Here is a 13805-nt window from a genome sequence, read left to right as displayed (position 1 = left end):
TTTGTGCCTCCTCCTAGTCCCTTGTCAGGCAGCTGTGCTAAAGCTACCCAGCAGGGCTCAGAGCCTTTTCCTTTTCCTTCTGCATGACTCTCGCTGTTAGGCGCTAGATCTCATTTACCAGCCCTGAGGCTGCCGGTGAACATCCAGTCGGTAGCTCTCCCCACCTGCACAAGCAGTAACTAGAGCTGGCAGCAATGTGCGCTCTCTCACCACCTTCATGCCTCCTTCCCATTCAAAGGCTGAGCGTGTTGCAACCCTAGCTCTAGTTGTCCTTGCCTTTGGGGCAGGTGAAAGGAGAACATGCTGTGAGTACTCATGGCGTAACATGCACATACGTGGTCACTTCACTGCGCTCCCCCCTGTTCAGTTGTTCTACCGTGCAACTCAACAGACAGGCAGACCAGAAATTCTGGCACACAGACCCCCTCAAATACAGCATGGGAACTGGTTGGAGAAAAGAAATGTGGGAAGGTGTTAAAAATCAATAAAATGTGCCACTGCACTAGGCCAAAATGAACAAGTGTAAATTCTGTGGTTACAGAACACTACTAGTAAAGGACAATGAGTTAAGTACTAAGAAAAACTGCTTTTTAGGTATTTATTCCTTGAAACTAGATGTCAGCTGTTATCAAAATCTCATGTCCATTCTTTTAGTTGTTTAGATGTGGAGAACAGAAATGTGTCAGCTGCAGGTGCCATTATAGACTGTATTTGTTCATAAGGGCGGGGGGGGACAAGGTGACAGATATTGTGATACGAATTCCCTCCTAAAATTTTTAATAAACGGAGAGTGCTCAGAGCATGGGACAGGTGCCTTTTGGTTGAGTGATTAATACATATGAAAATTAAAATGAATGTATTGTGTTTGGTTTATTCATGTTAAATAAGGAATTCTCAGAGGTTATCTTTGGATAAGTAAGAGTCATGTGAGTGCATCATGCTGACATTCACAAAATCTGTGCTATCATTGGAGGTTCTGTTTAATGAGAACAGAAGATCTGCAGGGGAGAGTGCCAGCCCTGCCAATGACAGCAGGACACAAGCAGGCATTTTCAGGGCTTCGATTGAACTCTAATTGCAAACACTTGGTTTTGTTTGTTATAACGGAGCGTTCACAAAACTGTTAGACTCATAATTAGATTATAATGTCTTTGGTCTAGAGTTCATAGTTACTTGGTCTATAAAGAATGTTGCACCATTTGGAGGCTTGAATAAATATGGAATTTATCTTGTGACCTAGCTAACTAGCACAGCTAACTTCTCTGTTTTTTACTTTTATCTCTCTTAATCCAAAATTAATTTCGTCATGATGTGATGAAAAACTACTAAGGAGAAGCTAACTGTTGGTTAATTTATTTTTGTAGATGAAATGTCAAAAGTACAGGATGTGTGTGCTTTATGATTTCCAAACAAATTATTTTGCCTTTTTTTACTTTTAGTTTACAGTTTCAGATGATGTTCTGCACTCACTTGGCTGTCACAGTGTATTAAAGATTTTATTACTTGATGGAGTTCTGCAAGGAAAATGAATATGGTATTCACACAAATATATAAGAATGGCGATGCTGGGTTGGACCACAGTATCCTGTCTTCAGCAGTGGCCAGCAATGGATGTTGAAGCTGAGAACAGGACAAGCTGATGTGATGCTTCCCCAGAATACTCCCTCCCATCCAGCAGTTGTAGGTAGGAACATCTAATCATCCCAAAGGATTCTATAAAATCTGGCATAGGGAGTCATAGGGATTCATTTTAAACATCTATACCTGTTGATTATCAGCTGGTGCTGCTGGTTTCACTGCAGACTTTCTGTTGCTGTCAGGGCTGGTGCTTCCTGATCTCAGGTGACGTTGATCTCAGTGTGCTCAACATCACATGGCTGAGGCAGCCATTCTTTACACATTTTATTTCAGAGATGTCCCTAGACAGTAATAATTGCATGCATAAAGCAGATTAAGAATCATGTGTTCTTTGTGACCATTCAAACCCACTGATTTTGGAGGGACTCCCATTGCTGACACAAAACAAGCCACAGGTTCCGCTTTAGTCCAATAGGCAATGCCAGGGAAAGTGTCGTAGTGACAGTAGCATGCAGAGTGGGACAGCAGCGCAGGCTGTGCGTGCTTTTCTCTACTTCCTTTCTCTACACCTACCATATCACTTGGCAGGAAGAAGGACTCTGGCCCTTAGCATTTTTTTTCTGAATGTTCAATTTAACTGACAAAAATAAAATATCTAGAAATAAAGCATTCTTCTACTACAGTGGAACAAGACATTCAGAATCAGCGAGTGAAACATGGAGATAGATAATTGTTGCATTTTCAAACAAAATGTAGGTGTTTGAAAGGCATGGCCAAGTCGAGCGTTACTGAGTAAAGAAGAAAAGCTACAGTGTAAGGAATAATTAATTATGACTCTTCATATTGTGAAAAGCATCAAAGCATAATTCACATCAAACCAATGGAAACATGAAAAACACATGAAATGGAAATACTCAGAGCTTGTTTTTGGAGGAACTGGAGTATTTATATTGCTCTGCTAATTTTATGGTTGCATGTTTGTCATTTCTGTGATTCTAAGGAAGAAACTTAAACATTAGATTTGTTAGGCTTTTTTTTTTATTTTTACTACTATATAAGCTGTGTTATTTTACATTTTGAAATATCCTGAGCTTTTGGGGATCACTACCTGGAGATATATAAACCAACATACTGACAATTAAATGTAACACCATGTAATTCTTGACTCTTCTACAGTTTCATAACATTTTAGACTCACCTAAGTTCAACTAATGCATACTAATATTTGTAATTGTTTTGAACAAGTGTGGGCCAAAAGTTAAGCTAAGCTGAGCAATGCATCTTTTCTAAATTAAGTTGGTAACATGGAAGTCAGGAAAATGTCTGTAAATTCAGCCATTAAATTGTTTAGATTTTTCAGATCTAAATATAAAAAATTAATTTGATGCAACATAGATACATGAAGAAAACATTCACTCAACTAGGAACCAGCCCCATCTGCAACGCTGAGACTGCAATCTGCCTCTGGATCCAAGTTTTCCAAATGTTCTGGGATTCTAGGGCTTTAGATTACAAATCAAGCTCATGTCTGATATAAACAATCACATTTTATTTCATACATCTCTAAGCTCAGAGTTTCATTTTACTTGGCCATATTTGGTGTTTAAATACACTTATTTGCAGTATTTTAAATTACTTTTACAATAATAAGTTGCCATGGGGAAGGTTGATTACACACTGATCACAACACAACCCAAAACAATGCCCAAGAAGAACAGAATGTTCAGAACCATTAGGTCGGTCTCAGTACATTTTGAGACTCCTGCAAGTTGTTGCTAACTTCTATGACCCTTAAGGATTTTTGAACATAAAAAGGTATCAGTCCCCTCATTTTAAGAGTAAAACCATTTTTTACACTAGTTTTTTAAAAGACAGTAATTTTGATGTCAAATTACAATGTCCTAATTTTCAGATGTACTAAGCAACTGCAACTCAAGCTGTTCAAAAGAAGCTTGCTCAAAAAGAGCAAAAAAGACGCCCTTAAAATCACTGCACTCAAAATAGTCTACTGTTTTTTAGAATTGACCTTCTAAAATTGGCCCATAGGATTAAGATTTTCAACTCAGCCAAGTTAGCAATACAACATATAAACCCTTTTCTTTTTAAGCTATATTAGGCACATCGAGCAGGAACAGAGTGCACTCCGCATCTTCTGAGATGCAACGAGTCTGTTGATTTATGTCTTTATTCACCATATTATTAAGATTGTTCACCGAAAGCATAAGGGTCTTGATCCTGTAGTAGAGTATGCAGTAAGATTATATGGTACAGTATACATATATGTAAGCACAATTAAAAACTCTTGAATACCTAGAAAATCTATAGGTTACTATGTATGAATACTCTGAAGAAAATGTATCACCAACTTACTAGTATTCAATTTCTAAGAATTCATTTATTTAGCATAAATCTTTATGTACTAGGTTTAAAAAAACAGGTATGTCAATTGTTTAGACATTTGTAAGTCTAAAGTTAGCGCACAACTAAATGTCCTTGGGATCAGACCAAGTATTAACATCATTCAAAAGCTACCGAAGAGATAGGGAGAGCAAACAGAAGAAGATGATTAGTTTTACTGAGCAGAGATGAAAAACAAATTTCATACTAAGGCCTCTAGTATAGATTGAATTGGAAAGGGGATGACAATCCAGCAGCAGCATTTGCAAATGAGTTATTTAGGTCAGTCAGTTGAGAGAAGACGTTGAAGAAGTTGAGAAGTCTTCCACCCTAAGTGAATAGTCACTTTAGTGGCAAATATTATGACTAATGACATGTTACTAATGACAAATTACTGTCTTGAAGAAAAAAATCCTTTACAAATACATGTAATGGGATTCTAAATTAACTCTTTGATAATCTCAAAAAATGGAATTGGGCATTACCCCAACCAGTGTGATAACAGCTCTGTTCAATCTGCAATGTAACAGAAAAATGACTGAGATGTTAGGAAACACGTAGAAGAGAGTGCAAAATAATTCTGGAGAAATCAGGCATAGCTCTGTGCCACTGGCTTTTCTGCAGTGTTGACTATGGGCCACCTCAGTCCAAAGAACTGTTTTTGGGAATTTGAGGCTCAAGAGCTGTGACGGAAGCAGGAGCAATTCTCAGAGGAATAATGAGTGAAAAGTTTATCTCAGAAGATGAATAGAATATTTGGTAAAAGGATAAAACAATTAAACTTTGTTCAGAAGCTAGAACAGGACTGTTGCACATACCATTAACAAGGCAGTATTCAACTTAAACTGAAAATTTTCAAAATCAAAACCGGCAAATAGTTCTTCACACAACACGGTGACTGTGGAACTTGCTGACATACTGCACCCACGAAGTCAACGGTTTAGTAAGGTTTAGACAGAGGCTGCACATTTAATTGGAGTTCACAAAAATACCTGGTACTAACAGGTAAGGCTGAGGGTACCACACCTCAAATACTGTGTCCAGTTTTGGGCCCCTCAATACAAGAAAGACATTGAGGTGCTGGAGCGTGTCCAGAGAAGGGCAACAAGGCTGGTGAACGGTCTGGAGCACAGGTCTGATGAAGAGTGGCTGGGGGAACTGGGGTTGTTTAGCCTGGAGAAGAGGAGGCTGAGGGGAGACCTTATCGCTCTCTACAACTACCTGAAAGGAGGTTGTAGTGAGGTGGGTGTTGGTCTCTTCTCCCAAGTAACAAGTGATAGAACAAGAGGAAATGGCCTCAACTTGTGCCAGGGGAGGTTTAGATTGGGTATTAGGAATATTTCTTCACAGACGGGGTTGTCGAGCATTGGAACAAGCTGCCCTGGGAAGTGGTGGAGTCACCGTCCCTGGAGGTATTTAAAAGACATGTAGAAGTGGCGCTTAGGGACATGGTTTAGTGGTGGACTTGGCAGTGCTAGGTTAACGGTTGGATGTGATGATCTTAAAGGTCTTTTCCAACCTAAAGGATTCTGATTCTACTGCAGTAGGGGTAAAATGGCAAAGTTCAGGATTTATGCCAACACAGACTGGGGTTCTAATGAGGGAAAATTACTCAACGTCTGCCTGCTCTTCGACTTCTTGCATCTTTTTCTGAGAAACATCTAATACTGGCTGTGCAGAGAAACTAGATTAGACTAGACGTATGGTTCTGATGAACTTTCAGCAAATTCCTATGTTTTTGTCTTGAACTATTAGGATTAAAGGCAGTTTGACACCAGGCCTGCAATATAATGGCCTGAAATTACTCCCACTTGTACTGAAGAATTTAGGACTGTTATCATTTAAGTGAACAACAGGAGACTCAGGCTAGGCTTTATGAACTTGCTGCACAGTGCATCTGGAAGGAGGGGGCCGTAACACCTTTTTTTGCTGACACTGCATTTGATTCATGTCAGCATGGGAATCACAGTGCTTGGCTGTTTTGCTTGATGTTTCGTCTTTTTTGAAAACAAAAAGCCCGAAAAATCAATACCGAGCGCAGTATCAAAGGAGAAAGCTGCTAAGCAAAATCTGCAATTCCACTAAAGGGGAAAATATAGGACCTTCGTGACGAACCACCAACTAGGGCAGCGGCACCGGTGTTTTTAAGGGGCTCGGCTTTGCTGGGTGCATTTTTACCACAGGCTGCGTTTCGACCGACCGCCGCAGGGCGCGGGCGGCGGCGCCGGGGCCGCCCCGAGGGATGCGCTGGCGGCCGGCGCTGCCGCCACCCCCCGCCGCCGCGGGCCTCGCTCCGCCGGGCCCGCGCCCGAGCCGCCGGCTGCGGCCCCGGCTCCCGCGGCCCAGGCCGGGACCAGCCGTCAAAGGCAGCTGCCGGCCGTGCGCCGCCCCTTCCCGGGCTGCAGGCGGCGGTGGGCGACGGCGTTCAGCCCTCGCAGCCCGGTGAAGGCCCTGTAAGCTCCGTCTCCGCAGTGCCGCCGGGCAGCGGCCTGCGGAGCAGCGGGACATCAGCCGCCGCGGCCCTCGGGGGGCAGTTCACCACGACGGGAACTGAGCTAGCCCGGCAGTGCCTCCCGGCCCTGCCCGCTGCCTCAGCCGCCAGCGGGCACTAACAACCCCATAAGCAACCCGCGGCAGCCGCCGGCCTGTCCCGCCGCGGCCCCCACTCCGCAGGGAGGGTCGCGGGCGGCCCCGGCCCTCCCCGCCCGGCACACGCCGCTGCGCCCGCCCGTGACTGACACTCGCCCCCCCCCACTCCGCCGCGCCCGCTCAGCCGCTGCCGGTGAACACCGCGCACAGCCCCTGCAGCCGCTTCGCCGCCCGCCCTCTTATGTTAATCTGCCGGGCTTTACATATCCCCTCCCAACGGCCAGCCCCCGCTAAGCGCTTGCCCCGAGCTGTCACTGTAGCACCGGCGCCGCCTCACTCCCCCGCGGGCCGCCGCCGCCGCTCGCTCCGCTGAGGCGCTGCCCGGCGGCCGGCGTCCCGCGGCGGCCCCGGCCCGTTGGCCCTCGGCCGTTGGCCGTTGGCCGTTGCGGCGCGGCCGTTCCCCGGCGGCGGCGGCGAGGGCTGGCCCTGAGAGGGGGTGGCCTGGGGAGCAGCTAAGGCGACGGAACCCAGACTTCTAGACCAAACTACGGCCTGTATATACATAATATATACATATACGATTACATATCTGTATCTATAAAGGTACTTCTGAGGACCTCATAATGAGAAACCAGCCAATTCCTGCTTGCAAGGGGGATGTTTTATATACAGGTATACAGCACTCCTGTGCAGGCCATGACTTTTCAGTCAGATCCAGGCGTGGTGCGAAGGCTAAGCCCGACCTTCCCAAAAGAAGAGAGCGGCCCGGTGACCCCTGGGCTCCGCACCAAGCTGCTCCCCTGCAAGAACAGACTGCCCGCAGGCCCTGCCCCGGCTCCTGTAGTGGCAAGCTAAACCCCGAGGAGGAATGCTGTACAGGTAGGTTTTGCTGGCTAGTATCTTTTGCATGTCTCCTGCGTTCCCCCTGCAAGGACGTTTCTGGGGAATGGGATAAACGCAAAGGACATGCCCGGTCGCTGGCAGTGTTGCGGGTGATGCAACAAGAGCTTGGCTGGCTGTAGTTTTTTTATTGCAAGTTTTTAGTGGTAATCTGTCATGAATCTCTAATTTGTATTTTATTTGAAGAAAAGACACTACCAGACAGTGTATGTTTGGGGTTTTACTTGTAGAGCACCCCAAAGTGGTCTGTGTTTCTAAAAGTGTTGACTCCCCTGTCCTTTGAACTTTCTGCAGCCTTCCAAAATGCAGGGCTTGACACCGGGTGGGAGCAGCGCTCACCTTCCTGGCCATGCCTGGGAACAGCGCTTGCTTTCCTGGCCATTCCTGCCCTGCCCTGCTTACCTGGGCACTGGGAGGAAAACTGGCCCAGTCCAGCTCCTCAGACTTGACTGACTACAGAGGTGGACAGCGCAATCCTTTATCATGTAGGTAGGGAGGAGGGCCAAGAATTGAGAATGGTTTATATGAAATTGTCATTGTAACATTTTTTAAGAGGATGCATAAAACCCCAAGTGCTAATATTAAGGGCATTTTGCAGGTCAGGCCACCAACCATTTTTTACCACGCGGGTTGATGCATGAACCCGAAACAGCAAGCGGAAGCATGCGCTTTCAAGGTGTGAACCTGACACTATGACTGATACAGTTAAGAGTGCTTGGGCTAATTTACCAGTTAACCAGCCTTTCAGTTTGTGCTTAGTGTTGAGCACACATAGTCCAATTTACTTACATGCCTAAAATTTAAGGACGTGTGAGTGTTGTTGGATCACAGCCTTATTACCTGTATATTCAATTTCTGCACAAAACCCCCGTTACTTCTGTGCTACTTTGTAGGGATTTATGAAATTTAATACAATGCCCTGAAAATGGTAAAGCTTTATATGCCTATGAATTTTATTGCCCTTGCATTGAGTATGTTACAGGCTTTTACGATAGATTAAGAATGCTGAGCACTGGGATGTTGCAAGTTTCAGTGTTTATAAAACAATTTTTGGTTACATACTTTGGCACAGTCCCACTGGTCTAGAGACACGGTTACTTCTGGCATTGCATCACTGCTAGAACTACATTGCAGTGATGAGTGTCCCAAAAATATTTTCTTCACACTAATGTTTTAAATAAAGCCAACTGGGTTTCATTTCTCTCAGAAACTACGTTAAAGTATTGCTGGGATAAGGTTTTTTTGTTTGTTTGTTTTAATGCCTATTTATGTCTTGCCCATATAAAGATGAGGATTGTGCTCTACAGAGATGAATGGGTGTGACATATGCTGTATTTATAAACACTTCTGCAGGCTGTCAGCTGAGTTTCCATGGCTGAAGAGAAGTATGTTAATTTTTAAATCTCATCTGGCATGCTGTAAGCTCACAGTGGAAGCCAGGAGTAGTAAATGGCATTGTTTCGGTAAAAGAACCGTTTCCACACTGATCAAGAAAACTGTATTTAGAATCTGTAGCATTGAGAAGAGTGATAGAAGAGAGGGTGAACATGCCTTAAGAAGTTAGGGTCTGATTCTGCACAACTGTGCCTGGATGAAGAATCCTTGCTCTCATAATGTCACTGATGACAGTGAAATTATTTATGGGGGTTATGAACTAGTTGTATGGCAAAGGATGTGCAAGATTGGAGTCTTAACAGTACAGTAAAGCTGTCCTAGGACAAATTCTTCCAGAAGTTTTATTTTGCAATAGTCAGTTGGATGAACTTTTCCTTTCCTCTTTCCGAGTACGATGAAACGGAAGCACGCTTCTTTGACGATGTACTCTCTGTTGATCCAAACAGGGATGTGTGAAGTTATTTATCAGTTCCCCAAACTGTATTTACAGGATGCACTCTGAACCCAAGATAAGCAACATGCATTTCGTATTTAATACAGAGTGTTTGAACAGCATGCAGTACTCTGTTCAGCAATCTCTTCATGGGCCACTGAAGTACAGTTACTTATGTAGCAAGCACAGCTAGGTGGCCAAATGTCTGTTGTATATGTTTAAGTCCTCTAGAAATGAAATTCGCAACAACATTGTTTTTCAAAAAATGAAGGGCTTTGTCCACAATTTCATCTCAATATGTTTGAAATACTTTATTTTAATAATGCTGAAACTATTTCTTCTCATTAAAAACTTCAGCATGGTTTTGGACCAATCACAACAATTTCTATTGAGCATTTTTGGAAAACAGGATTCATGAGAACTTGCTGAAAATTTATTGATTCACTGATACTCTTCAATAGAAGAGTATTCTAAAAGAAAAAACTCTATTAGCTTACAAGTCTGGAAGTATGACTAAGATCCTGAACTTGCAAATTTGTTGCCTGTATAGCAATATGCATCTCTGGTACCTCTGCATAGGGAAAACTCTTCCGATTAGCATTGGAGATTTGACCAGATTAGAATTTCATTTGATTTATGGCCCAGTTTTATTTTCCCATTTTGTTTTTAGTGGTTACTGATTTAAAAAAAACCACCATGGACTTATAATGGATTTAGATGCAAATTAATTAATCAATCTTGTCTCACAATGTCTTAGCAAAAAAAAAAAAAGTAAATTTGCTTGGAAAATCCTGCTATCTTGGCATTAAAACTGACCTTAATTTTTAAGGGAGTTGTCCTAGAAAGTACTGAATATGCTTCATCAGCAGAAACAAAAGTGTGAAGGGTAATAAATGAGAATCTGAAAGTAGGTTTCCAGGTCCATACATAGAGTCTTAAATAAGTGACCTGATTTTTCAAAGGTGCTGAGCAGCCAGCTGTGTGTGTGAATTCCACCAGAGTTCTCAACTGCTCCGCGCTTCCAGAAACAGAGCTGTTACTCAGGATCAGCAATGCGAAATTTTTAAAAGCTTTTTCTGTACATCTTAAAGCTTGTCAATTTTATTAAGCTGGATGCCTAAAGTCCTGTTCCTGGACATTCCCATTTTGCCTTGTGTCACCTTCCTTATTTAAGTTTTGGGAGAGGAAAACCTGGCTTACGTAGTGAGGTCACTGAGGGACCTGAGATGTTGGCTGGCTGCCTTGTTGCACTCTCGCTTGGCTGTGAACTGACTCGATTTTATGTTGCAAAGTTCAGTGAGTATTTATAAAACAGAAACTGTGGTTCTACTGCAGGTTTGGCAAATCCTGTTCTTAGCCAGAAAGCTTTTACTATTTTTTCACCTCTTTTTAGATGAAAGTGGTCCATCTCTGGAAATACCAACAGATGTCTTTTTGTATCAAAACCCAGAAGTAATATTTAAACATGAGTCCGAGCTTGGATAGCAAAGTATTTTGTTAATTTATCCTACTGCATAATCTCACTATATGTATTTCTCTTTTTCCTGTTATTGCAGTTTTATTATCTGAAGTATAGGTCGTTTCCTGTGGTTTTGCAGCATATTGAACAAAAATTGGTCATATTAGTACATAGTTTAACTCTGATGCTCCTTCAGACAACATGTTAATGGACAGATAATCAGCTAGCATAGTCAAAATAATTCTTTTTTTTTTTTTAATGGAACTGTACTAATTTCTGGATCCATGTCTTCCACTTACGTGCTAGTCCATTGCTGCTTTCTTTTTCTTCGCGTACATTGCCACAGAATACGAGGTACAATATTTTGTCTTAGCGGCTTTTTCAAGTAATAGATGTAAACAGCATATATTCATAAATGGCAGAGGCAAAGCTCTCCCTTGTTTTTTTTTCCTTAGTATTTTAGTAATGTAAAACTACCTCTGGGGATGCCGCAAATAAATTCCCAGTAAATCTACTTTTCTTCTCAACATCTTCCCCAATTACATGTTCCCATTGAGCTAATTTGTATGTGAAACAAACAAACAGAATGGCAATGTTATGTGCAAGAATCTGTTGTTATTGCTTAACTTTATTTGGTTTGAGTTCTATGACTTGGGAAGCAGCAATCTAAGCTGTAACATCAAAATACAGAAGTGTTTCTGCTTTTACTGTGCAAATTATAGCAGTAATATACAAAGCTAGTGAAGCTCATACTATAGCGTATCAGAGCGCAGAAGCTTGCTAATACTATGTCATAGCCTTATCTTTTGATAGGATAAAATTATAATCTGATTATAAATTTTCATGTTGTAGTTTTTGTGTATTGTGTAACGTGTACTAGGAAGTTGCAAAGGAAAGCTGGATGCAGTTAAAGGTTTTGTAAGTCAGTGACATTACTTGGAAATTATACAATTTTCCAGATTCTTACTCTATTTGAGAAAATGATCCTTGAGTAAGAAGTTTTTTTCTTTTTTTTTCCTTACCATGTAAAGTAAAAATTGTAGTTTCTGGTTTAGAATTAAATGTTTTCCTATGAGGTGCAAATGGGATTGCTACAAAAAACAAGAGGTACAAGTTGTTATTTTAATTTAAGAAATTACTAGAAAAATGTTATTTTTTACAGGTCAGCTTTTGTTATCAGTCTTACATCTTTGCTGGCAGTTATGAACTACTGGGTGGGTTTTTTTCAGGTTTTGTGTTATAAAACAGATTCAGTTTTGTAGCTAAGCCAATCTGAAATATCTGATTGCTGGATTGGTAGTGATTTGTAAAGACCTATACAAATAATGTATAAAATTGTGGGAATAGTAGAAGCTCAGGCAAAATCCAGTGGATTGGCATTTGGCCTTTAAAGAAATTCTCTATATGAAAATGTTGAAAGAAACAACAGAGACATGAGAATCCTGCCAATTAACTGGTTAATGGCACTCAACTGACAAACAGAATAAAAAACACCTATTGACAGCTCTGTGGTAAGTTATTTAAAGTAGAGTTTTTCATATGGCTTTCAGTTAAGCCTAATTTTAAAATCTAGTACAAAGCAGAAAAGCAGATCACCATGTAAAGTGTCTAAGCTTACATTTTATAAGGTAGTAAGTTAATTTACTGAAAAAGTAGTTACAGATTTCTTCAACACTGACTGGCTGGTCCCTGACGAAGGTGTTGTCTAGTCACTGAGCAAGAAATAAAAAATCTGGCTGATGTTGCCTACCTCTGACACCACAGGAAGCCTAATCGCTTAGTTACTCAGTTTTGTAGTTAGATAAAGGGATCACTAACCAATGAAACTGATTTGAATAGAACACAAATTTGAATGAGAAAATCAGTTTCTGTACTTTGTTTCTATAATAGTATACATTGCTAAGGCTGGAGGAGAAAAATGTGATTTACATGTAAGAACTGTAGTTGCTGTCAAACTCTGATGCCTGCGTTTTAGCACTTTAATGCATATATAAGATCAGTTTGATTTTTAGATTTGGTGGACACTCGCAGCTTTCACTGGAGTCAGCCATTCTGAGTGATATAAAACTTTCTCCTGTTATTTTTTATAGATGTAGGTTTCTAACTTTAGACAGAAAAATGTGAAAGCATTTGGTATGAATAGGAATTAAAATGTTTTCAGACTTCTGGCAAGTTTGGTAATGGTGAAGATGCAATAGAATTTATTTTCCTTTGAATCTGAAAATGTAAAAATTTACTGTTTAAAAGTCAGAAGTAAAAAACTTTTATTGAGATCACAAATTCCTATCTTATCCTCTTAAAGATTTGAGGAGTTTTTGCTTCCTTTGGGAGGAATAGAGCCACAGCACTGTCAACCACTTTCAACATACGATTTCAGACATATGACTGCCTGAAAATTGGAGATAGATTTGGGCTCACATTCTCTCCACTGTGTCTTTAGCCCTCAAAGGTTAAGGATCATTTATCTGTTCTCTGGGCAAGATGGAGCAATAATAACTCTAAAATTTTCAAAACCATCAGTGTCCCACTTACTTTTTAATGGATATATTTTATGACATTTCTAGAGCTTTAGGAAAAGCAATAGCAATAAAAGTGAAGAGTGGAATGTCACAGCAAAGGCTGAAGGACCCATATACCTCATGAACAATGCTGACTTTTGGGATATGAGCAAAGTTGGCGAAAGCAGTTTTACATTATTTCTTGCATGTCATTCGGACTAGTGCTTCCTCGGCTTAGGCAGCAGCCAGCAATTATTTTTCCCAAAATGCACCTCTGTATTTTCTTTCAAATGGAACTCTATAAATGCGGTCTCCATCCAGACATATGAATGACCAATTTGCCAATTGCCTGCATGTACAGTGCTAGGCAGAGCACCGAGCAGAGTGGTGGAGTGAGGACGCCCGCGCTGGATGAGCGGAGCAGAGCAGAGCAGGCAGTGGGCTCGAGAGCCGCGTGCCTTCCCCATCGGGGAGCTCAGCTCAGAACACGTTTGGTAGCGCGTCTGTGCCATGGGAGCCAGGAGGCCGTGCAGATAAGATCTCAAACAAGGGAACT

The 13805-nt window shown here is 41.7% G+C and overlaps 1 protein-coding gene across 1 annotated transcript in view; it reads left to right on the top strand.

Moving 5' to 3' along the window:
- The first annotated feature begins 7187 nt into the window (after positions 1–7187).
- The window catches only part of RANBP3L (RAN binding protein 3 like), a 33126-nt gene continuing 26508 nt past the window's right edge, over positions 7188–13805 (top strand). Inside the window, exon 1 of the mRNA XM_075726817.1 lies at positions 7188–7443. Coding sequence (XP_075582932.1) covers positions 7188–7443 — 256 coding nt within the window. The remainder of the gene's footprint in view (positions 7444–13805) is intronic.

This window comes from Pelecanus crispus, chromosome Z (assembly GCF_030463565.1).
Source record: "Pelecanus crispus isolate bPelCri1 chromosome Z, bPelCri1.pri, whole genome shotgun sequence".
Lineage (NCBI taxonomy): Eukaryota > Metazoa > Chordata > Aves > Pelecaniformes > Pelecanidae > Pelecanus > Pelecanus crispus.
This window is presented reverse-complemented; position numbering and strand designations above follow the sequence as displayed.